The 26,266-nt window shown below is 38.9% G+C and overlaps 1 protein-coding gene across 1 annotated transcript; it reads left to right on the top strand.

The window, feature by feature from the left end:
- The first annotated feature begins 10,499 nt into the window (after positions 1 to 10,499).
- sdr42e2 (short chain dehydrogenase/reductase family 42E, member 2) lies at positions 10,500 to 25,836 on the top strand. The gene is made up of 12 exons (XM_084744288.1): positions 10,500 to 10,612; positions 12,440 to 12,887; positions 15,239 to 15,334; positions 16,850 to 16,907; positions 17,577 to 17,695; positions 17,894 to 17,969; positions 18,973 to 19,055; positions 20,318 to 20,455; positions 20,727 to 20,792; positions 21,465 to 21,528; positions 21,646 to 21,719; positions 25,570 to 25,836. The coding sequence occupies exons 2-12, from the start codon at positions 12,447 to 12,449 to the stop codon at positions 25,816 to 25,818; spliced, it is 1,464 nt and encodes a 487-aa protein (XP_084600414.1). The 5' UTR covers positions 10,500 to 10,612; positions 12,440 to 12,446; the 3' UTR covers positions 25,819 to 25,836.
- Positions 25,837 to 26,266: the final 430 nt, after the last annotated feature.

Genomic DNA, 26,266 nt, shown 5'->3' with positions numbered 1-26,266 from the left:
TGACCTTAACGAGAGCAGGCTTAGAGTAAAGCTGTTTGTCAAATATCTGCTACAGTTTTATCTCCGCTCCTTCAGCCTTCTGTTGGTTTTTTTTTTTTTACAAAATATTGACTCAGGATGATTAAGAGAGCAAAGGATCCTGACAAAACATCATGCTTAGTACCAGAAGGAAGCTGTAATAATAGACTGTAGATAAAATTAGTGGATCCTTGTTGGTTTTGGAGAAAAAGTTCACCTAATGGATGTTCTGTTTCTCACAAAATGTCCATCATAATCTCTTGTTACTGAGCTGTTTTGTTCTCCTTTTTGGTCCAGTCTGACCCTGTTCCTGACAAAGCAGCCATCAAGGAGCCGCCCCCCTCCTCCTCTCTGTTTTTTATCTGCCCTTGAAGCAGCCGTACCGCCATCATCTTTCTCCCAAGAATCCAATTTCGTCCTCTAGGGAATTAGGAGCTTGTCTGTCACTTTCACAGTTGCGTTCTGTTTTATCTCCTTTATTACTGTGAGACGCGAAGCAAGCGATCTTCATTCACGAATAATCAGCTGCAATCACCAGCTATGCTGACGTTATTTTGATGTTTTTTGTTGTGCTAGTTTTAGAAAAGACAAATCAAGTGGTGAAAGGTAGTTGTGACAAACCCTAGTGCACACTAGTTATAATATTCTTAAAATAGTGTATTAATTTTGGTAGCTAAAACAGTATGAAAAGTATAATTTGTTTATATCTTAAAAGACCATTGCATTCCTGTAACTTTGTCAGACTCACAATGCAGGAATCAAAGATATCGACTTTTTAATTCCTGAATGAAGCAGCTTTTTATCAATAATGCAACTCGATAATGTTGCAAATAAAATTCTGTCAGACTGAGCCCTAAAACTCGTAAATGAGTTAGCATTATTACACCCCCGGTTCCCTCATCTCAAAGTCAATGGGTTCTTTGAATGGGTTTTTGTCTTAATTAATGTCTGTTATTAACAGAAGCTTATGGTTTTATGTGTCTCATAAAAGGTAGTGGCTTACAAGTGGCGTCTGTGTTGAAATTCATTTATCATCTCCTGTTAGCTTTTTGTTCAAAAGTGATGTTTGCTTGTCAAGATTATCTTCCTGAACAAAATGCATCTTATGTCATAAACTTTTCTTCTCCAAGGAGCTTATTTTCTGCATTAATCCAAAATTCAATTGAAACATCTCACTGGCTTTCTGTGACAGAAATCAGGGTGATGCTAGCTCCCAGGTTGGCCTGCAAAAATACATCACTGCAGCAGGTGTGTTATGCTAGTAGCGGCTAACATAGCTTCAAGCTATTAGCCTCGAACAGAACTGAGGCGCAGGCTACATACTCACTGACTCATGTGACATCACTTGAGACAATTTATCAGACTTCACACAGCTGTCTCTGGAGCCACAAAAGGCTTTGTGCAACTTCTCCCTCATATGTAGTACTCTCAGACTGTGATGTGTAACACTGCTGAAGTTCCCCTTTAAATACAACTTTTAATACAGTAAGTACAGTAAGATTAATGACACTCTAGTGTACTTTCTGAAAAAATAAAAAGTACACTTATTTAGTACTGAATATGCTTTCAGAGCGTTTTAGGAAATGTATGATGATTTCTGGCCGGCTGCCCGGCTGTCACCCACGGTCAAGAGTTTGGCTGGTGTCTGACTGTAATTTCCTTCCTCATTTTTAAGGTTGACGGAAGGTCACTGAGGAACACTTCCTTTTCTGTCTGTCCTCTTTCCTCTCCTGTCTCATTTCTGCAGTGCCGACAGCCCTTATGCTGCACTTTATTTATTAAATTTGTAGGTCAGGTAAGAGAGCAGAACACCAAGGGATTTTTGGAAAAGGTTTTAATTAACTTTAATCAGTGAATCAGCGCTCCTGTATCAATTCGTCCCACTCACTTTCTCTTTCAGGAAAAAAAATAGTCACTACTGACATTTTTATCCTGCATACCCCCTTTTTTTGTCTGCTTCAGCAACACTCTTCACACCTGTGATTGAGCAGTGAGAGCAGATAATAAGCAGAGTAAATGTAGATAAAACTCAGAGACTCCCACAGTTTCTGACACATCAGCCTCTAGTGTTTGGATGGTAATTGTAAGAGTAACACTGCTTTTCCTTTTTGCTGTTTTTAGCCATGTAATGCTAACAGTGTGGCTCTATGGATGGCAATCAGTCCTCAGTCAGCCCACCAGCTTTGTTCTGCAAGACACTGGGTGTGTTACAAAAAAAACAATAATAATAATAATAATAGATTTCACCATGAAACTGGACAGAGTTCCCAGGTCTAAAAAGTGAAGCCATTACAGAGGTGCCTTAAACCTTCATTCTCTCTAATGGTCAGCAATGAATCCACTGGTTGCAAAATGAAGTCTGACTGTCAAAGTGACACTTCTCTCTTGATGTATTACCTCAGTAAACAGTGTCCTAGTGAGTTTATGGTTTCAATCATTAGTTTCAAGTGTTCTTCCATACAGCATGATGTTCATTTTGCAAACTGTGGTCCCTTAGGGCGGGGCTACCGTGTGATTGGTGGGTCATTCTTAGTGAGTCCCTCCAGAGCAACAACAACAACAAAAAAACAGTATTGCCCAACTTGTCAGTACTGCACGTTGTGGTTGCAAAAAACCAAAATGGCAACCCCCATATGCCAAAAACAGCAGCCAATAGGTGATGTCACGGTGGCTCGGTCCACTATTTGGTTCAGACACTCTGATGAGGCTTGAACATCAACAGACAGTGAAACACAAACACACACAGTAACTTTGACTCTAATCATAGCTCAATCCTCCGTAGAGCAGCTCATAAAGTCCATCTTATGTGCGCTCATAGATAAAAACTCATCCTCCTCTCACTCTGCAGCTTCCTCCCTCACTCTCAGTGTCCCACTTTATCACACAAGTGATTTGGGGAGGTTATACATAAAGTCAAGCTAATTGATTTAGCTTAAAATCCTCCCAGTGCATTAACTCGTCAGGCTGCCTTTTTTCAAGAGTGTGACCTCAGAGCTCCCGCTTCCTAAAATGAGCATGAAATGAGATGACTAATCCACTTCAATTACTCATTTCAGCAAAAAAAGAAAAAAAAAACATGCCAACATACTTTCACTGAAGGGTGTTAAAAGCAGGGATGTTGGGTAATTGCTCTATTTTGTAACTCTACGAGTTTAAACTCACTTAGCAAGTATAATATTCTTTGATCACTCAATTATATGGCATGCATGATTGCTTGTGACAGTGTGACGTTGGGCGTTTTACGATTCATTTGTAATGTTTAAAGGTAATTTGTCACATTTCCCTGTATTTCTTGGTATTTCTAGCCCTTGGTTTATCTTTGGCATCTCTTTGGTACTTCAGTTGTCACTCACAAGCTGCTGCAGTGTTCTTCATGGCGTACAATTTTCTCTCTTTCTGACAGGTTGGTTGGTTTCAGCGTGACACTGTGAAAAATTATGGCTCCTTTACCCCAGAAAACCCTCTACCCACCCTGGCCCTGCTGTCATCCAGTGTGCATGTAGGTTTGCTGCATGCAAAGTGGATTTTTTTCTGCTTTTGACAGCTCTCATTGCAGTTTTTCCCTCTCTATATCTCCTCCAGACCTCCTTCACCTGTTCTCTCAGCTGTCTGCTTCCTACTTCACACGCTTCCTCCGCTAAATTCATCACTCCAAGTATTTTCGATTCCTCTGCCATGAATCCCTGCTGAAGGTTTCACTGGAGTGTCAGTGGAAGTCGATGTCATTCTATCTTTTTTCTTTTATGCAGGAACTTACATCCTTATGAAAGTGGATTTAAACAATACCATATTGTGGGAGCATGAGCCTCTGTTCTCTGTGTTTTTTATTTTATATTTCTATCAGTGTTCACATGTATCAACAAGGTAAACATAAAACTTTGAAGACTTAAATACCAGTTTAATTAAGTTAGTGTCTGTTTATGAGTTGTAAGAAATGTTAATAATCTTGTAGAAGGAGTAGATATTTGTAACAGTTAAACTGAGCATTATGTAAATGGGGTCTGGCAGGCAGAAGGCAGGCAGTCACTAAACTCCAGAGTTTGTATTTTCGGTGCAGTGGGCTTTTTCCCCACAAGATATCAGGCTTAGATTTACAATTTCAGACAACTGACAGCTGATCATATTACAGTTTAGGACTTTTCGTCACTTGTTAGTTTCAAATAACAATATTGCCCTGTCTTGTGCTCCTGCAGTGAAACAAGTCGCCTAAATCACAGACAGTATACTGAAGAGGATTTCAATATATATAATATGTATTAATATACAGTCTATGGCTGACTCTCTATTGGGACTGGAGTGCTCATTTTTGGTCATGCAATTGTTGCATAGTACTCCTTTAAAAATCCCCTTTAAATCTAATTTTGTTATAAAACTAAACCTCAAATGTGAAAATATATTGTCACTTCCAAATATACATATATATATATACTGTATATATATGTATGTATAGTACAGTGTTTTGAGGCTGCTGGTGGATTTAAATGCTGTTGTCTGGTGCCCCCTGCTGCTCGTTACTAATTTCTGCGGGATCTTTATTCCTGTTTCTCTTGATCTGGCTTGCCTATTAACTGTAAATTCAGTGTACTACATCAGGAGTCTGAGACTGTGGACTTTTAAAAAAACGCCCCCTTAGTTTACTTGCTTACTTTTGCTCACTTCCATAGACATTCGACAATAGCCTTATATTGCCGTTTTACACTAACTTAATAACTACACCAAATACAGAAAAAGATCTGTTCACAGGCATTTACTAGTTTCTTACTCTGCAAAAATAAATAAATAAATAAACAGTAGTATTTCCCCAAACTGCATCTATGAACTCTTTCCTCAACCAAGAAGCTGTTTGCAGCCGCCCCTGGCGAAGAACACCTCCCACACTAAGTCTGTAATAATCACAGCAGCTATTTTGAGGTGAAATAGTTGTGTAAACACAGCTGTTATCAATGATAGGCTACTAACTAATGTTTCCTTCATTTCAGGTCAAACTGCATCAGGGTGCTGCTGTTGTGCATGTTGGCTCATTGGAAACTACATGCTACACTAAATGTAACGTAACCTTTGTGTCATTGTGTGTATCCTATTATTTCATGTCAAAAAGGCCGTGAAAGGGCAGCTCTAATATTATTACAGTCATGAGTCCACGGGTTCTTAAAAGAGAAGATCAAGAGTCTGATTTGTGCTTCTGTTTCTACCTTTAATAGTTTATATTAAATACTATTAAATAACCAAGGGACAGATTGTTACACTTTTTAAACATTTGCCCTTTTTTCCATTTTTCTCACATGGTATACAGAATTCTTCCAGAAACCCCTTTCCAGATTTTTATATATGCATATACACAGTGTATATTCATCAATACCATTCCACAAGTACAGGTTTAACACATCTATACACAAGCGGTGTAATGATACATTGATCTGGATTGATATATTGATTCACTCTTTGATGATCCAATATTATTGGTGCGAAGTGAATATATCGATCCATACTGTCATGCCTTTATTTTGAAATTCCCATGACATGACTGTGTCACAAATGACTGGAAGAGTTCAGTCATAAAACTGTTGAATCAATATAGTTGCCTCTAGTGTGTTGACATAAATTTTACTGATTGTTTTACATGCACATATGCTATCATCTGATATTTATCAAACCCTGGCAGACTTTGTGATATAAGCAAATACTGTATCATTACACTTTGCATACTTGTACTTCATTCTGTACAAAAGTTTTTTAGCCCATTTTGCACACTAATAAACTAATGATAATAAACTAATAATCCCCATATTTACTGAATGCATGTGTAATCTGATTGCATCTTTTTTTCTGTAACTGTAATGGAATACAGCTACCTTTCTTTTGTATTTCCGTTACTCCCCAAGCCTGTGTCTCCTTGTCTCTTTGATCATTGCAGGGTTGTCCTCCACGCTGCACTGGGACTTCAGGGAGTTGCCGGCTATTCACAGCGAGCTGCCCATCCTATTTCCAGTCCGCACAGTGGCGCTCACCTCAGGGGAGGGCTTGGCAAGGTTGCAGACAAGAGAGGTCTGCATTTTCCACAACACTGCCCTCCCCTTCATCGCTGCAGCGGGTCAGACAAGGTGACTACTCCCTGCTGACTGTGATTCATGGCTGTGCTGCGCCGCATTTAATGAGAGAGTAACTCAACCCTTATATCACACCGGGCACTGAAGTAACAGATGAGCAGCAGAGGCGAGAAGGCAGTGGGTTATAGCCATGATGTTGTCAGTTTAAAGATTCACCTTAAAATCATGGTTAAATGTGTTATTTTAGCAAAGCATTATGTGATAACTTTATATGAAGGTGCTTGTAATAAGCATTAGTTAATAGGTAATAAGGCCCTTATAAGATGCTTATTACCATTAATGTGCATCAGTAATACTATATAAGTGTTAACAATAGCATAATAAATTGTTGGATAATAAGACATTTATAAGCACTTACAAGAACCTTGTTATGACTGCTTAAAAATGGTAATGAGTTTCATAAATTTGTCATTACAAACATTTATTTTAACTCATTCACTTTTAATAAGCTTTTGTTGTTGCTTTATTAAGATTCCTACATGCTTCATTTTGCACAGTGGTGGAGGTCAGGCTCGCTGCAGGGAGGTCGGTTGTAGTGAGTTTCTATTGTTACAGTGATGCTCTTCCTTTGAAACTTTCTGTGGGTTGGATCTTCTCAAAGTGTGAGAGAACTTGTCTCACTCTTTCTGTCCGGATCTCCAGATTCAAAAAAAAAAAAAAAAAAAAAAGTAAACAGTTTGAGCTCCTCTCTCACTAAAATGAAATGTGGGAATATTTGAATACTTTGAACTAATAGTTAATTTCTCCAAAAGCTGGATGATAAACACACAGATTAAACTTCTACTGCATGTCTGCATGCAAGTTTTATGCTGAACTTTACTAGAAAAAATAAACATTTGAAGAGTCAGACCTGCTGTTTGTTTTTGTTGTCATATAGTGATCAGTCAGAACTTTGGAATATCAAATCTTTGAGCTTTGCTCACGACAACTTGGCCTTTATTTCCCACAGCTGTCTGTAAACTACAGGTCATACTGTATGTAGGGATGCACAATACAGATTTTTTTTTCAGCCAATGCGATAATTACCTGCTTCACATGGCCGATACCAATAAGATAACTGATGATTTCACATGTTTGTATTTTTAAAAGAAGTTCATTTAGCCTGTAGTTTTTAAGGTCAACTTGGCACACAATGGCAGCAGCATTCATCACTGTCCCAGACCGAGCTACCTGTCCCACGTGTCTCGTGCTTTGCACAGGATGTTTGTTGCACAGTCAAAGACTGGAACTTGCCCAGCTGTGAAGCAAGTTTGCTCCCGGTGGCTCTGGCTCTGACTTGGACTCTGGTCCTGGGTCAACCTGCAGAGTGTTGTATTGCCGTCTGGGGGTCTTGCTGTTTGCATTGCTCAGCTGATGACAGAATTCCTCTGCATCACTGGCTGTGGTGAAGGTGAGGGCATTTCTTCATGATGGCGATTATACCTTTATTAATGAGGAAGAAAAATAGATATTTTGGCTTGTTGCTGCTCCCTACAGCGCTGCCATTTTTGTTAGGTGAATACTCTCCTGTGTCAAGTATTTTTTTTTTCAAAGTAAATAAATAACAACAAATATAAAATGTTTGGATATAAAGTATAAAGAAACATATAAAGCTGCCGTGTGAGCTACATACTTAGATTTTGATTGTTAAAATTGCAACTTTCATAGGAGAAGCATGGAAAGTGAGCAGGTAAGTGTCCAGGCAAGGCAAGGGGCTGTTGGGTGCCCAACCGGCTGGTGCCTCCTATCTTTCATGTGGTATCCAAAAAGGTCAGAGGTCAAAAGTCAGCCTACAACTTTAAGAGTGTGCTGTTTCAATTGTTTGAAGGCATTACACATCTTGCTGCTGTGTGGCACTTTCTTGACACAAACAGTTCATCTTGCTGTATTTTCATCTGCAGGTGAAAAGTAGTGTCACATCCTGCCACATTTACTTCTGCTACACTCTCACAAGTTTATTTAAAAGTAGAGATACCAAATGAGCAGTTTGTGAGTATCAATGTATCAGTCCAGTCAGTGACTGCCTTTTATGCGCACTTCCATTTATTTTCAGTACACTGTGTATACTCCAGAGAGGACATGTCTTTTCTGAGAATACCAAAGAAGTGTTGTTTCTGTGTGACCCAAATTAGGGTAAGGTGCAATCTGCTATCGGAAATAAATCAACACTCAATGTACTTTCTGTTAAAAAAGGAAAGTACATCAGAAGAGTGCACTACAATTCATCTCTCTCTCTCTTTTTTTTTTTTTTTTTTTTTTTTAAAAAACACAGTTTATCTCCAAATTGCTTCTACATCAAGAGCTCCAGTCATTTGGTTGCTGCTTAAGACGTTTTTGTTTTTTTTTCCTCTTTAATTACGTGCAGTGCATTTGTCAGCTCAGGTTTGGCAGTCTGTCTGCTGTCTGCTAAATAAAATATGAAGTGTCTATTTCTGTCTTCTCCAAAAACACTGTGCTCAGGAAGTGACAGCTGCTGCTGCTGCTGCTGTCGTCTACCTGGCCTGTTGTCCTGTCACAGATACATCAGTTACATCATTTGACGTCTGAGCTTTGATTAATGGACTTCTGTTCTCTTCCACAACAGACAAGTGAACACTTCTATTTGCTGATTCATAAAAGGAAAGTATTGTTAAATATCACGGTTGAGGATGGTGGATGATTGTATTCAGCTGTTGTCACCCACATGAAGTTAGAGTTCAGTGACCATCAATTTGCATTTTTTGCAATTTGCAAAAACTTTTAAATACAGTACAAACACAAGATATTTAACATTTAAATGTTTTTTTGTAAACGAACACTCATTCTGAATATAATGCCTCCAACATGATCCAAAAAAGTTGGGACGGGGCATGTTTACCGCTGTGATACATCACCTCTTCTTTCAACAAGACTCAGTAAGCATTTGGGAACTGAGGACACTAATTGTTGAAGTTTTAAATGTGAAATTATTTCTCATTCTTGCTTCATACATGAATTCAAGCACTCAACAGTCTATTGTATTTTCATGCTGTCTTCACTTAGAGACTATTTTTACAGAGGAGTACAGAGGAATGATAGAGAGCTGGACATTATGATGCCACAGTGAAACTGACCTTTGACCTTTTAGATGTAAAATGTTATCACCTCATCATTTTATCCTGTTACACCTTTATGTGAAATTTTGTCATAATTTGGTGTTTGAATTCTTGAGTTATAGTTACAGTTACAGTGACCTTTGACATCTGACCACCAGAACTTAATAATTTCATCACCAGGCCCGTAGAATAATTTGAGAACCGTTAGACCACACTAATTTTCTCTACAATCACATTCAATGTCTCTGCATGTTAAAGTTACAAATTAAGCACATCTATTGTCTTTTACTCAGCTTCTATTTATGGTCAGTTCAGGCTACCTGTAGAAGACAGACAGCCTAGTTCATGAGTGAGTAATGTGCTGACAATTTCTCCTCTACCTCCACTGGGGGACGCCAAACCTTCACAGGGGATTGTGAGGCCCTCTTGTAAGGGATGTAAGTGAACTTCTTTTTAAAAAATATAAAATAGGCCTATATCTCAGCATTTCATTCATTTCTGTGATTCTGTGATGCATTTTTTTAAGTTAAAATTATTATTTAATACATGATAATAGCACATGAACACAGCCTTGTCCTGCATCAGGAAAATACACAAAGATGTGCAGTACACTGCCAGGCCAATAGCCAAGCATCAGGGGAAAGAAACTTATTAAGTGTAATTGTTAAAAAACAAAAAATAAAACATAATACAGAAAAACAAATAAACAAACCAAAACAACAAAAACAAACAAGATATACCCCAAAATGTAAAAAAAAAAAGAGAGAGGGAAAAAACTACATGCTCAGTAGGGCACTGACCCCTGAAATGTGTGCTCAGAGATTTGACTGATCATAACCCCTAACCCGAATCATTGTCCTCATCCTGAGTGGCTGGTTAATAGGTAATGTAATGTAAGGTAATGTAAGGTAAGGTAAGGTAAGGTAAGGTAAGGTAAGGTAAGGTAACTCAGGTTTTTGCAACAGCAAGTGTAAGTGTCATGGAAGAGTGACATTTTAAAGCCAATAAATAAAGTGTTATGCCTCCATTCATAACATTTTTTACGATCTCCTTTGACCCATTTAATAACGTATTGATCAATTTGTGAAATGATAACTTCTTACATTCTGTGCAAGAAGTTATTACATTATTGATTACGACTTTTTAGTAAATTATTGGCCAGTTAAACATAGTCGACTTTTATTACAATATCATCATATGAATATTGGGAGTTATTAGTCTACAGTAATGGTAGGTGTTACATTTAGGTGCGCGCTTCATCCAGACATTACGGCAGGAGAGTCCTCAGGTAAGTGCAGGACAGGTGGTTAACAGGCGAGAGAGACGTCGCACCGGGAGGGACAGATCAAGAGAGCAAAGGGAGAGTTTAGACTGAGTTATTTCATGAGCCGGGCGGCACAGGTATGGACGTGAGAGGTCGAGAGGAATATTAAGGTAAGTTAATTGATTTATTTAAGTATCAATTTGATGTTTGGAAAGTGGGCACGTGAGGGCAATTTGAACTGCGTATCGTTAATTCATCATTTTGAACGCTGGATGTGCGCAGAGGTTTTGCTTATGTGACATGTATAAAAAGTTACAAAAACTTGTTTGGTGAGCTTGGAAACAACGTCATAGAAAATTCACTTCACAGTCTTACAATGTAATAATACATCTCACTGTTGAATATTGTACATCAATTCATTCTTAATTTCATGAGGATGTCGTGAAATATGGGTTAAAGTTGTGTGCAAAACCGTCAGGTCTTATTTTAACACTCAAGAAGAAAGACTTAAGGTTTATTGTGGGCAAACTCTGGTGAGAAAAAGGCCTGTATTAAATTAAGGCATATATGAGAGTAAGTGCTGTAGTTGTAAAATATATGCTGAACTATATTTTATTCCTGATAGTCAGTTCTCATGATTTGTGAGACACTAGTTGGTTACTAGTCCTTGAACACACAACTGTTCTCCCTTTGGAAGAACAACTTCTGATAACACAATCCTGACTCCTTCAGGACCATCCTGACCCAACCTCCTTCATCTCCTGACCCTGTAAGACAGATTTACCGTCTTGACTCATTGTCAGTTCCTTTTACACTTTCTGTGTGACTGTGTACTGATCCTTTGCAAAGACAATCTTGGTCTTCGTGCCTGTTTTCATTTTCAGATTTTCCACCACAGTGCAATAATAATAATCAATATCCTTCAAGTGTGTTAATGATTAGCAAACTTGAAGTTTGTTTTTCTGGAACAGTAAATTCTATACTAAGTAAACTTTACTTGTGATTAAATTGTAGAAAAGTTTAAGTGTGCTTAGTGTGTTAGTATGCTTTTATGTGCTAAAGTTGAACAACTTCAAGTATACTTAGTACACAAGTATATGGCTGTGTGTGTACTAATAGCATACTTGATCAATGAAACTAATGTTTACCTTGTTTGTACAACTTTTTCAAAGTACATTAAAGTACATTTTTAAATAAATTAACATTGAAGTCCAGTTTTTATAATCCTACTTAAACACAGTTCTAATAAAGTGAAATGAAAGCATACTAATACTGTATTACAAAGAAATTGAAAATAATTATCCTTTGAAAAGTAAACTTAACTCATCACATGAGTATTTGCAATTCAGTGTACTGAAATACCACTTTAAGTACTGCATGATTAATATATTTGTTTTTAGTACATTGCAGATGAACTTAATGACATCTATTTTGAAGTACACTTTTTAAAAGTACACTTCAAATATATTTTATATCAAACAAAAACATGTAAGCATACTTTTAATGACTTTTGTATTTTTAGATTTAATAATCTCTCCAATATACAAAAGCAGTGTTGAAGATCCAGACTCTGAGTCGTGACCCAAGGGTTGGTCACAGGAGACTGTGGGTCACCAAATAAATAAGACTATGGAGGAAATTCTGCAAATTTAAGATTTATATCTGGTGCACACCTTTTGTAAAGCATTTAAAATTTATATATTGTTTTACTGATTCAAGTAAGTGAGCTAAAATGTCCTATATATTGTTTTTTTAATTGTTTTCCTGAGTAGAGGAAAACAATGATATTAACTCAACCTAAATGCATTTATTTTTATTTTAGGTATTATTATAAGTAAAATAAGTTGGGTCTCTATAAATAATATTATAAAGAGTATGGTTTAGACCTGCTCTATATGAAAAGCACCCTAAGATAATTCAACGTGACTTGACTTAGTAAGACTTAAGTGATACTAAAACAATGGATAATCGATATTTCCCCCTTTTCAACACATCAGGACATCTATGGAGCTGTGCGGTCGTAACATGAGTGAGACTGGTGGAGGCTCTCTGTGTCAGGTGAAGCAGCTTCCCTGCCACAGCGTCCCTCTGTGTCGCCTGCAGGCAAGCGGACACCACGTTCACAACCTCCACCACCTCACCCACCAGCCATGGGTCAACCACGCAGCCCCGACTGTCGCCTCCGGCCCAGCCGTGGCCCTCCGCCACAGGGTGAACGGAGCCACGATGGCCAGCTGCGGCAGCCAGGAGTGTGCGGCCTCCAGACTGGGAGAAGAGGCAGCTCTGGCCTGGGGCGTCTCCACAGGGAATGTGTTGGTGACAGGAGGAGGCGGATACTTTGGGTCCAGACTAGGGAGAGAGCTAGCCGGTCAGGGGATGTCAGTGATTCTCGTGGACATAAACAAACCTCCCAGTGACATCCCTGATGGAGCCGTCTTCTATCAGGTATGGGACAGTGGAGACAGACCTCACTCTGCTGTATGCTTGTAAATCAACTCTGAAATTCTGCTGTTACACAAATTAAAATTTATGTTTTTCCCATTTCTCCTGCATATAACTTTGCCCTGAATAAGTCTAGTCTAGACTAGTTCTAGTCAATACTCTTGCAGCGTAATTGTAAACACTGGTGGACTCAAAGTGGTGCTCCTATGTTAGAAAAACACTGGGGCTCCTATGGTAGATAAAACATGATAAAATGTCTTCTAGACTGGTGCACTGTCCAAGAAAGTGTGGTAAAGTGCCCTGGAAGGTGCCTTTCTGGTGGATAAAATGTGATTAAATGCCCTCTTGCTTGCCCTTCCAATGGAGAAAACATAATGAAATCCACTTTAGGGTGGCTTTGCACTGCTTCCATACATGTGTGGTCACTTCTGGCTGCATCGTCACATACAGCTGTTATCTCATTGGTTGCATTTTGAAAGGTCATCTGCAAGTGAGCTCTGGGGCAAATCTGAGCAGTGTGCAATGCCAAGGGCAGCCGCTTAGTTGGGCGCCACTGCTCTCAGTGGGACAGCCAGTGCAAAGCGGTTTTACCACTGATCATGTGTGGGGCCTTTAAACGTGGTGAAGTGCCCTCTACAATGCCCGTCTAGTGGAGAAAACACCATGGAGTGCCACAAGATCTAACTCGGGGACTGGACCTGTTTCCCTATAAATCCATCACGACTGATACCCCACCTCATACAGCTTGTGCCCTGTTTATTTTTTTCCCTGCCCCTCAGACAGCCTGAGTCTGCCATGATTGTACAGAACGCGTAATGCCACTATAATGCCGCTATACAACCATATAGCTGTGCTATTTTTTAGGCCTTTTGCCCTGTAACATTGTCCCTTCCCCTTAGTTCTTTCACCACACTGTGACAATGAGTAGTTTATAATACGATCTCATATTAAAGGCCAAATACCAGAAACATGGTCTGGATGCTGAAAATGGGACCAGTAATTTTTTGACAATCCTTTTGATGCAGACGCGATGCAGACTTTGACAGGAACAATAATTAAACCTTCACATAGTTCACATAGTTTGTGAAAAGCAACAGAATCTGACAAAATGTCAAGAAATTCTGTATTTTTTTGTAAAATGATTTTTTTGATTGAGCAGACCCTACTACATATTAATTAATAGTTAAGATATTTAACTGTTTACTTAATAATAGAGGTGCACAGAGACATCATTGTTTGTATCTGTCTCTGTATTTGGATGGAAGACCAGAAATATGTGTGGTTTATACCAGAAGTCACATAAAATCTAGTAAATGTTTTATTTTCTAACCTAATATTCACTCTTTTTTTTTTATTCTTACCTAAACTACGTTTTATGAACTGTCTGAAGCCCACCACCCTCTTCCCTTTAAAGTGGTGGATACTGAAAAATCAGAAACTGCAAAAAAATGTTTTATAAATCGAAAGACTGCTTTGCATTTGAAATAGAAACTCTACAGAAAAGATATACAAGTATGTAGAAATGTAAGTGACTGACTAATGTAGATGTAACTTTTTTCAAACTATGCTGGGGTAATCATGGTGTTGACATTTTCTGAATAACTGAGCGACTCTGGATAGAAGAAATATCTGTTTCTATCACTTTGTGCTTTCCTGGATAACATAATCAGATGCATCGTAGGTCCTGACAGCATTCAAATATATTTTTTATTTCTTTCAGTTTAGATAAACATATCTTCATATTGATTTAACTAATTTAATTTCAGTTTACAACAATAAACTTGCATCTGTGCAACAGAACTCTGCTTATTTTTAAATCTGGAATTTTAAACCTAGACGTATAAGCCTTACTTAGAAATAATTTTACATTAAATTTATCTCATTGGTGCAACCCCGTCTAGGTGTTTTTCTTCTAAGTGACACTGCTCCTTGAAAATCAATCTAGTATTTCCTTGCCTCAGCCAGTCAGCCGTCAGCGTGTCTCTCTGGTTAGTCTGCGTGCTGGCTGGAAACAGACACAGGTGAGTGATCCGCCTCAGAGCGCCAGCTGCTGACTGGGTCATAGCGGGTGGAGACATGATTCAGGTTTCACTTGCAGGCCTCATGGCACACTTACCTTAATTACAACTGTCTTTTCATGAGATAGTTATTGACTCACACTCCCATTTGTACGGTGAACCTGCTACACTCCCAACTTGTCAAACTGCTAATGTTGAGCGCATGCAGTAAATATGCAAGTAATAATATAATATAAAAGTGTAAAACCATACTTACGCTTTCTTATGAATTAACATAAGTGTTTCCAAAGTGGCATTAATTAAGTGAGGAAATGTTTTCTTCCCTTTTTCTTGCAGGGTGACATCCGGGACTACTCTTCTCTCTACAAGGTGTGCGAAGGCGTCGACTGTATATTCCACACAGCGTCTTATGGCATGTCCGGACCAGAGCAGGTGACTTCAATTCACGTCTTCTTTAGCATCTGCTCACCACTTAATCATTCAAAGAAAAGTGAGAGAAACAGAGGCAGTGTGTTGTGAGGGTGTTAATATGGACATGAAGAGCTGCAACTTTGTAGAAAGTAAACTTTATTCTGTTTCCTCAGTGGCAAAATGAAGAATTCGCATTACATTTTCATTCATTCAACATTTACATTTGTTTGTACTTGTTTTGCAACTGAGTAGAACATCACTGAATGGTTTTTACTTAGAATTAAGTTTGTACCCACAGTGAATTACGTCCCAGAAACACTGAAGTCTCAAGCCTCAAAATGCTTTGTCAGACATCATCACAGCATACCTTAAATGACTTTCCATGCTCAATATTTAATGTAGGAATCAGTTAGCCGAAGATAATCTGCAGAGCAGGTTTGATAAGTACCAGAATTTCTAGTGAGAAGTGAAAGTGAATACAATGATGGCCTACTTAGTAATGGTGTAAAAATAAATAGCAAACAGAGGACTAATACTGAGACTTCCTAACTTGGAGATCCTGTCTTAACTATTTGCTTACCACAGTAATTAGGATTAGGACCAGATTTAGGAGAAAAGGACATTACAGATGGACAGTTCCTGAGTTAATGTTCCTAAGGAAAGGAAATGTGCATTACACAAACATTGTAACTCCCCAAATCTTAAATAAACTGCTAGATTTAGGATAACCGTTAAGCTGTCTTAATTTTCCACCTGTAGTAGTAGCTAAATTAGCTCGTGGTTATTTCTACTCCATTTTTGAATGTTTCAGTGTTATGTTTGTTTAAAAATCTGTTGCAAAGTTGTTTAGCTCTGCAAGTTGAGAAAAGTCGTGTCATTTGCTATGTAACAGACATAAAAGTTGAAGTAAATTAAGACAGGATTCCCAAATTAGTTAGGATTTATTTTCTGTAATGCCAAATTATGAAAAATCATATCTTTAGACTCTTCCTATTTTAATTTAAGACTTAAGAAGTTTCTGGACTGCGGCCCAGTGTTGTTCTCTTCTTACATAGAGAAGAGCGCTCCAATGATTTAGCATTGCTTTTCTATAACGTCATCACACTTATTCTTTCCTATTCTTCTTCCTTCTCAAAACCTGACGCCACCCCCCAAACTATGAGGCAAGGAGTGCCGCTCTTCTTACAGACCCTTGCTAAGCTAAGCTATGATTGGACAGCTGCTGTTTGAAGGAGGGGCTTAGTGTAGGCCCGGGTCAGTTCACCCTATTATAAGTCAGTGTAGCATCAGATTGTGAAGATGTTATTTTAAGGTAAAGTAGCTACATAATGTTGCTTTAAGGCTGAGCTTTTGTTCATAAACAAGCGTAAATAAATAATGCAAAGACAAACATCCCTGCTCAGACCATGCAAACACATGTCACTTGCACTCATACAGTATGGTGCTTATGGGACATGATGGTGAAAAAAGGACTGTATTACCTACAAGAAATAAAAGGTGTGGTTACATTTCTCCATCTTTCTGTTTGTCTGTTAGTTGAGAAAAGAGCAGGTGGAGTCAGTCAACGTTGGAGGGACCAATAATGTCATTAACGGTAAGGATACATGTAGCAATGATCATATTCATACAGTCTACACCAAGCATCCTGTGACACTGCAATGACTCAGTGACCATCACCATATACGATGTGATGAATACAGTATGTTTATTGTAAATATTATTTGAAATTTGACATAAAAAAAAAAACCCTCATACAGTTAAAGGTGCAATATATTAGATTATAAGTAAAACACTATAAAATGAAAATGAAGTATCCACAGAATTTGTATAAATAACAGTTTTAATGTAATGTCACAGATATCTATGTTTTGCAGAGATATCTTCTGAAATTCCTGTCTCGTAATACCACTTCGTACCTTAAGAGGCGGTAGTCTGATAGTTGGTGAGGTCCATCGGTCACAGAGGTTGTGTTCAGTGTGTCAGTTTTGTTTGCAGCAGAACTTATTTTCTGCACTAATCCAAAAAAAAAAAAATTATAATACCACAGGCTTTTTGTTTGAGGGATGCTACCTTCAAAAATGCATCATCTCTGCAGCACTTTGTTTGGAATATGAAACAATTCCTTCATATTGCACCTTTAAGCGAAGCTCACTTTGGTATTCTGAAATCAGAAAACCTTGATTTTTGTGTCTCTTCTCTTCACATCCTGTTAGTCTTTCGTGTAAGATTAGTGTGATAAACTTTTTATGCTGTTTTCTTTCAGTGTGTAAGGAGAGGAACATCCCCAGACTGGTGTATACCAGTACCATCAATGTCGTGTTTACTGGGAAACCAATTGAGGAGTGTGATGAAGCCTCAATGCCGCATGTGCCCCCTGATGTAGTGAGTAAAAAAACACATTAATCAAACTATGTCAACTGAAATGTTACCCATAAATTCATACACATATCCCATTCACTCATGTATCACCAAACTTGGAATGAGGACGCCAACAAAAATGTCCCGTACATTTGCCAAGAATAAGACATTGTCAGTGCATGAGAGTGTAGTACAATGCGGCTGTGTTTCTTTGTGTTCCAGCACATCGACCACTACTCCAGAACTAAAGCGATTGCAGAGCAGACGGTCCTCTCTGCCAACGGATGCTCCCTGAAAGGTGTGAAAGTGATCAGTGCCTGTAACGACAGCATAATCACAGAATTAAATGAAAAGGGGATGCAATTAGAGGAGATTACAACACAAAAGTTTGGTTTCTGGGTAAAAAAAAAAAATAAATATTTGCGAGAAACAGAAACACTGAGGCAGTGGTTGCCATGGAAACTGGGTTTTGCAAGAATCCAGTACGATACCAGTTTAAATTTAGAGCCAGACAGAACAGTAGCAGTGTGTAGTACAGCCGTCCATGTGACTATCTTACAGTTTTCTAGTCATCACTATAACGGGTTTCAAGTTCCTCTACGTTCTTTACATTAACAGGTATGAAGCCTCCCATCTGCCCCTTCAGTGTAACCCTACACCGTGTCAGTGAGCATCACCGTATACATTCAATTAAGCTTAGAGCCGAGAGCTGGCTCATTATAAACCACAGGTTAAAGTTGTTGTATCTGCCTCATTATAATACATCTATGGTCCTCTTCCAAGAAGACCGCCATGCTGAAGTAATGCGTGTCTACAGTAGCCCAAAGCAGGGAAATCAAACAATATTCAATGGCTGTTTGTGGAGGGGAGGTCACCTGCAAGCTCACTGCTCGATGCCACTAAATCCTACACATTGGTCCTTTAAGCCTTTACATAAAAACATTATATAAAATCAATACAACATAAAATAGTACACATTGACAAAAGTAAACCAGTGCTTTTAAACTTTTTTGGCTAGTAACCCCCTACAAAAAAATATAAAAACACAAAACACACCAAAAATATATATTTCCCACTGAGGCCATACTTCTTGAAGTATATTTGGCTCATAGTACTACTGTACTGCCGTGAGTAAAGTAGTATATGATGCATGTGAATAGTATCTGAAAATATGAATATGCTGATACTGACTACTGTGAAAGTTTGCTCCCAATTTGGCTTTACCTGATACATCATGTTTAAAACAAACACACACACATAACAGACATATTCAGTGAAGGTTTAAATGCTTTGTCGTGAAGGTGGAGGCCTGCTTCGGACTTGCGTCCTGCGGCCCTGCGGCATCTACGGACCAGATGAGAGGAGACACCTTCACAGAGTCATGGTGAGAGACTAAAACAAAGTGTATAAACATATGCATTGTTTTATGATCAAGATAGCTTCCTTATGTGTTGGTACAGGAAAAATATACATTTGCAGTGTCTGAAGCCTCTCTGCCACAATGTGTTTCTACCTGAAGAGTTTACATTATTGATAGAGCTCTCCAGGCATCCAGTTACAACTGCCTTCTCTTCCAGTCTGTCCTCTATGAGGCAGCAGTGCAGTCTGCTGAAGGACTGGACATGGTTGGTTATGTCGGGTTACTGTCGGCCAAGACGGCTGACTTTTTATTTACTGTATGTTGCGGGTTGCTCTCAATTTTATCAACTAGCCTGTAGTTTATTTGAACAAAAAGGCATAGAAATGAGTGTGCCCAAACAAAAAACAAGTTTCTATATAGGCTGTCATTGCCACACAAATTTGAGAATGTGAATTAGTCTCCGCTCATTTTTGATTTCCAAGGTGCGTTATCAACAGACACAGACCAAAATGCCTCTGGATGCAACTGGATAGACCTACAACCAATCAGAACAGTCAATGTGTGACGCAGCGTAGCACTGAGTGATGGAAACATGTAAACACACAACAACGTGCTGATGAGTTGTTTTGGTGTATCATTGGTATGTTTCTGAACATGCAGACATTCACATTACTGGGTCTAAAATCACTAATCGGTACAAAAGGTTTTGGGATTGGTCATCTGTGAAAGAGGCTGCAGTGTAATCCTTGAAGGCAACTGCAGCTGTCAAAGTTTTGCAACTAAACATGCTTGTTTTTGCCGCTGACAGGGTCAGATAAGTATTCAAAGTGTTTGGCCGCATTATGGAAAGGATCACTATAGAGACAGATGTTTTTGCTGAAGAATAACATCCTTTTTGTTCAGTTGGAAACTGCCTTTATATTGCTCTCCTCAAACCAGCAGACCCCACTGACAAAAACGGTCATTTTACCTTGCAGATCACTTTGACAAGATACTTTGATAAAAATAAAACAAAACTCAAATTGGTACAAACATCCACTTGGAGTCAGGGATGAACTGAACAAAATATCATATATTTGGTCGTAACTTAATTCATGTTAATTATGACAAAATTGCACATAAATGTCTGATAGGATAAAATGATAATGTGATGACATTTTATAACTGAAAAGTGAAAGGTCAGCTTCACTGTGACATCATCATGCGCAGCTCTCTATCAATCCTCTATAATCTGGAAACAGACATGATAATTTCTGTCTGTCTGTCTGTCTGTCTGTCTGTCTCAGGTGAATGTGGAGCGTCGGTTGTTTGTTTTCAGGTTTGGTGACCCCCTGGCCAGGATGAACTGGGTGCACGTAGATAACCTTGTGCTGGCGCACACGCTGGCAGCCGAGGCTCTCACGCTGCAGAGGAGTTACGTCTCTGTGAGTTGGATCAATGTGATCAGACTGCTGCCAACAATAATGCCACACAGAATAAATAACAGATACATTCAATGATTTTCTGTCAGTCCCTGATGTGTAAACGCAAATATTGGTTTTATTTAACTGAAGCTGATTAGTCTGCTCTGCACATCACAAACTATGACAAAAGAAAAGATTCAGTTTTCAGTTTGGTGTATGTTGGTGTATGCCACTATTATCACATTTATAGTTTACATAAAGATAATATACAATTGTTTTCTGTTTTTTGCAGAGTGGGCAGGTCTATTTCATTAATGATGGAGTTTCAGTCAATCTGTTTGAGTGGCTGACACCACTGGTGAGTTGGGTGATATTATACATTTCTCTTATTGTCCATAAATCCCATGAAAACTGAAATTATTAAAATTATTAAACTTTTTCATGATAACTAATACTTTATTAACTCATGAATAGTGCGTCTGGTTTTCGGGGTTTATTAGACAAGTGCTCCACTTTGTGGCAGACTTCAAGAGAAAAAAAACTTCATGCCAAAATTTGAGGTAAATCAAGTATTAAGGTTAGACTACATTAATTTTGTATTTCAATGGGTCACAATAATTAATAATGAAGTAATCTGATCCAGTCCTGGTTACATGTTAGGCTACTTCACAATAATTAACATATACACTGTAGTTTATATTGACTTAATCCAACACACATTGTCGTAAATACTCACCAACAATACACAATACACAATACACAATACACAATACAATACACTCCAACTGTGTGTTTATGCATGGATGAAAAGAATCCCCAACAAATGCTCTGTTTTCTCCTGTTTCAGTGATGTTTTACTATGAAATAACGTATCAGAAAATTGACTTAATTTTTTTTTTTTATGGGATTTTTGGACAATAATAAAAATAAACAATAATTCCTGCCTCATCCTTTAAATGTTCAATTCATTTTCCAGTTTAAGTGAAATGCATTTTAAGTCAAATTTACTTCTCTCTGTTTCATGCTGCAGTTTGAAAACCTGGGCTACAGCAGACCGTTGATAACCCTGCCAGTTTCTGTCGTCTATTTAGCAGGTAGCTCATCTCTCTTTCTATAAAATGTTTACACCTTTTAGAGTTTCCTCTGATACGTGTTTAGAAATGAAAGTTCGGCTTGTTTTGACCAACTCTGTTTTTTTTTTCTATTTTCAGCCAAGCTGGTAGAATATTTACATGTAGTTCTGAGACCTGTGATAGAAGTGCCTCTCCTCTTTACCCAAAGTGAGGTAATTATGCTTCCTTCTGCCTCTGCGTCTCTTAAAACTTTTACTCTGACTTGAATGAACTGAGTATGAGATGCATTAACGAGTCTGCTTTTTCAAAATAAAAAGCACATAGATTAACTAAATATATACACAGGACCGAAGTTGAGAGTGTGTTTTTCCAAATAAAAGCCCCAGACTGCAACTGTGTCCTAACATTATACTAAGTATGAGATTTTTTCAAAATAAAAGTCCCAGATAGCAACTGTATCTTAACAAAACGCTCAGGATGATGTTGATTTTTTAAAAATAAATAACAGCCACTGTACGCTAACAGGAAACCTGGGAACAAAGTGAACCTCAGCGATACATCTAGTGCTACTAATACTTATTTAGTAGTGGTAATATTAGTATTTGGATATGCACCAAGCATAAGGCACAGGCAAACATCCTAACTGAGAGTCTTCTGTGATGGAGATAGGTTACCTGCCCTCTGATGAGTAGATTCTTGTTTAAGTCTCTCCCACCAGTGAAGACAGACTTCATTAGGGCAGGTATTTTCCTATCAGCCCCCCTTCTCTACCCCTCCCTCATCTGATGCTATCTCTTGTGCATGAATTATGGAAAACCAAAGTGAGCCTTGAATGACCTCAAAAATATTGGCAAACAATTAAATCCATAAGTTCTCATAGATACCAGAAGCATTTTAATACTATCTGATGGTCTGAGGCACCATTAAAAAACACAGGATTGTTGGGTGTCAGGATGAGGGCAGTTTTCAGCAATCTTGCCAGGGGAGGCATCTTAAGGAGCCTTCGCCACAGCCTCTAACGTCCTCATGAATGTGTGATGAGGCAGAAACCAAAGCTGAGCCTGTGGGCCTGCACCTGGAGCTCATTCTGTCAGACAGCTGCTGGACGGGGGATCGATGATTGTCCTGTGAATAAAACATAAACTGCTGTGGGTCAGAACAGGAAGTTCAAGATGAGGTTTACAGGAAGTGACCTCAGTACAGTGGCTGTTGCTATGGTGAGCACAGTCGGGCAGCCTCTCAGCTGGGCTCGAATGATCCTGCCAACTCTCAGGTTAAGGCATTGCGTGACGTGCGTACATATATTCTGCAAGTCTGCAAACACATGGAGGACGATGCCGTTTGAAATGTGAAACCAACCAATTTAAAAATTGCAGGGAGCTGCATCAAGGTTCAGTGCTCAACTATCTTTCATCTGTAAGTGTTCGATAAGTTTAAAGGGTTAAGTCTGCAAATGTTTTATAAAAACCTGATATATCTTATTATTATTATAGAGATCGTTTGTCGTCCAAACACTATTAAAGGTCCAGTGCGTAAGAATTACAGGGGTTCATTCATAAGACTATTTTCATTAATGTACAATCACCTGAAAATAAGAATCACTTTGATGGAGGCTGCCATGTTGCACCTCCATGTTTCTAAAGTAGCCCAGAGTGGACAAAACAAACACTGGCTCAAGATATAGCCTTTCGTGTTTTGCACAAGTTTCTCTGCCACCATAGTTTCTCCTAAGCTTAAGGATGGAGAGAGAGAGATGATCGTCGGTAGGTGCCACTGAATCCTACACGCTAGTCCATTAAAAACACACCAGTGAACCATACTGTTGCACCAGGTGACATGTTCCATCATTGTGATGAACTTGAGCACTTTTATTTATTTCAAGTGAGTAAATACTCACTAAGGCAACCAAATGTATGGTAATCTGCACAATTTACTCCTCGTTTAAGTAACGTTTGCTAAAAATCTGCAGAGCTTTTCACACTGCACTTATCCTGCCTTTAAATGGGGCTGTGTTAACTATGTTCACGAGAGGAGTCCATGAATGCCCCCCTCTTGTGGTAATCAGAACCTGTGAGTGGAAAGTTTCTGAGAGCTCTGAGTTCACGAGTTCCCATGTCAAAACCATGAATTCACGGGTTCAGTTTGATGGCAGCACTAGCCCGGGGCTAAAAGCGTTCTTAGAACTTTCTTAACCCCAGGCTAGGGGAGAAAGAAAGCTTTCACAAGTGCTTTTCACACTGCAAATTCTTAGCTGGTGGCTATTCTTATCCATGGGATAACTTAGGCCCCTTTCACACACACATTGTCAGGCCAAAGTGAAGCTAAACCCAGGACTATACAATTCACACTGCACTTCTTCTAGTACAGGTTAAATGTCTAATATTTCTTCCACCACTGCTAGAATACATTTTTTGTCCTTGGCCAGATATTAAAAAGAAACCCTGCATAACAACCACATTACAATCTACATAGTTTATTAAAATATCATCTATGCTCTGAATCCAGTGAGGCCTATGGCAGTGAATTACTTTTTTTTTTTTTTTACTGCAGATTAGTTTCAAGTGGTGGAAAATTGAAGGCAGTAAAAAGGCACAGCTGCCAGGGAGCGATGTACCGTATAGTCAGGATGATAGTCAGGTCAGACAGGATGAGCAGGACTCAGCAGCTTGTGGTTGTCGTGCGTCTAATGATGATGACGTACTGGTACATCAGTGAACAGAAACCTGGTTTCAGTCATGCAGTGCAGCTGAAGAATTTTTATTCAAGGTGTGCGCTGACTGAAGCAGTTTTACATCGTCAGAGAAGAAGAACTGACTGGTGTGGGAGGATGAAAACCTGTACACTCTGACAAATAAAGCTGCAAACTAGAACCATAAAGGTTCTTCATCTTGTCTCCATAGGAGCACCCTTTTTGGTTCCTGGTAGAACCATTTCTAAGGGTTCCACTTGGAACCCTTTCAAAGGATTCTACCTACAATGCAACATAAAGGGTTTCACCTAGAACCAACTGCTAAAGGTTCTACCGAGGACCGCCCTATGAGAAGTTCTACAGAGGACCCACCCAGAGGGTTATCCTGAAAACCTTTGTATATTCCAAACATTTTATCTAGAGATCTAGAGATCAAGATCTTATCTAAAACCCACCTAGTGGTTCTATCAAGAACCCTTTTATAGAGAACACCTTTATATTACAAAGATTTTATCTAGAACCCACCTGAGGATTCTACAAAGAACCTGCTTATATTACAAAAGTTTTATTGATAACTCACCTGGGGGGTTCTATTGAGAACCCTTTTATATCCTGCAAGTTTTATCAAGAACCCACTCAGGGCTTCTACCAAGACTCTTTTTTTAATATTACAAGGGTTCTATCTAGAACCCACTCGGATGTTCCACCAAGAACCTTTTTATATTACAGAAGTTTTATCTAGCACCCACCTGGGAGTTCTATCAAGAATCCTTTTACATCCCAATGGTTTTATCTAGAACCCACTCACAGGGTTCCCCATCCAAGGGGTTCTATTGAAAGCCCTTTCATGTTAGAGTACAAATCTAAAAACAAAAAAACCCTTAACAAAGCCTTGTCGAAAGAGTTCTTCAAGGATCTCAACAATCCTTGAGGAACTCTCTCTTTTTTCTTTGTATGAAAAGAGTTCTCAATGGACTTTCTTCAAAAAAGTGTACTGCAGAAGTAGATGGTTCCGTGTAGAATCTCAGCCCTTCAAGAAGAAGCCTTTTGGAACCCTTGTGTCTGAGATTGTAAAAGAGCTTTAATGAACTCTGTGTCCAGCTGGCGTCGGTCTGAGCTCTTTTCTCACTGTGTGTGCTTCACGTGCAGACACTTTACCCCTGACCGGTAAGAAGATGCAGTAACCGGAGGCATCCATCAGTCAGAGGCTATCAGAATGTAAAACCTCGTTTGCCAAATCGAGGTTAATCTGAACCATTAGCTTGACAGTATGACCTTTAACTTGGTTTCTGCAGCAGCACAGCTGCTGGGGACGATTTCAGTCTTGATGAAGAATTTTGTGAACTACATTTAACACAAATCTTCCACTGCAGGTGAGGAGCATAGCAGTGAGCCACACCTTCAAGATCGACAAGGCCCGTCGGGAGCTGGGTTATTCTCCGAAGCCCTACAGCCTGGTGGACTGTGTGGAGCAGTACCTGAAGACCAGACAGCCCCGCTCCAGCTGTCCTCCTGTCAGCCTCTCCTGGACCTCCCAGCTGCCGCGAAACCTCGTCCCGCTGCTGCTGACGGGTCTCAGCCTGGTGCTACTGATGCTGGCCTGCATACTGTGTCAGGACTAAACCGTTCTCAAAACTGGATGGGCAGCTGCACAATAAGCTGTCTCATGTTATGTTTCTTCTCACAATGAGATGGTGGATTCTCACCACCAGGCGCAATAAAATATGCTCTAAAAATTAGTCTTAAGAATGTCAGGTTATGTATTTTCTCTACTCTGACTAATTAATTCTACCTTTTTTTGATGTTGGTCATTGTGTGTCTGGTTGCAAAATGATGAAACTACCCGGCTGCTGAGGACTATTAAACCCTAGTTGTGTGAATGTTCTGGATTTCTCCACAGTTTGAAGTTAATATGATTTCATTAAAAGGAAATTAATATCTAACTTTGTATTACAAATATTTAAATTTTGATTGGTTGTATGTAAAGCTTGCCTCCAGCTTCTGTGATAAAGATTTGTTGTGATTTAGGCCTACATATAATGAATTTAATTCGTATTCAATTAGTAATTT

Source organism: Lutjanus erythropterus, chromosome 19, assembly GCF_056507025.1.
Source record: "Lutjanus erythropterus isolate fLutEry1 chromosome 19, fLutEry1.hap2, whole genome shotgun sequence".
Lineage (NCBI taxonomy): Eukaryota > Metazoa > Chordata > Actinopteri > Lutjaniformes > Lutjanidae > Lutjanus > Lutjanus erythropterus.
The sequence above is the reverse complement of the archived record's forward strand: the minus strand, read 5'-3'. Positions and strand labels throughout refer to the sequence as shown.

Coding starts and splice junctions, on each gene's coding strand:
- sdr42e2 (XM_084744288.1), top strand. CDS start 12,447: ATGGAGCTGTGCGGTCGTAACATGAGTGAGACTGGTGGAGGCTCTCTG. Junction 15,335..16,849: donor GCATGTCCGGACCAGAGCAG/GTGACTTCAATT, acceptor TTTGTCTGTTAG/TTGAGAAAAGAGCAGGTGGA. Junction 17,970..18,972: donor CAACGGATGCTCCCTGAAAG/GTGTGAAAGTGA, acceptor TTTGTCGTGAAG/GTGGAGGCCTGCTTCGGACT.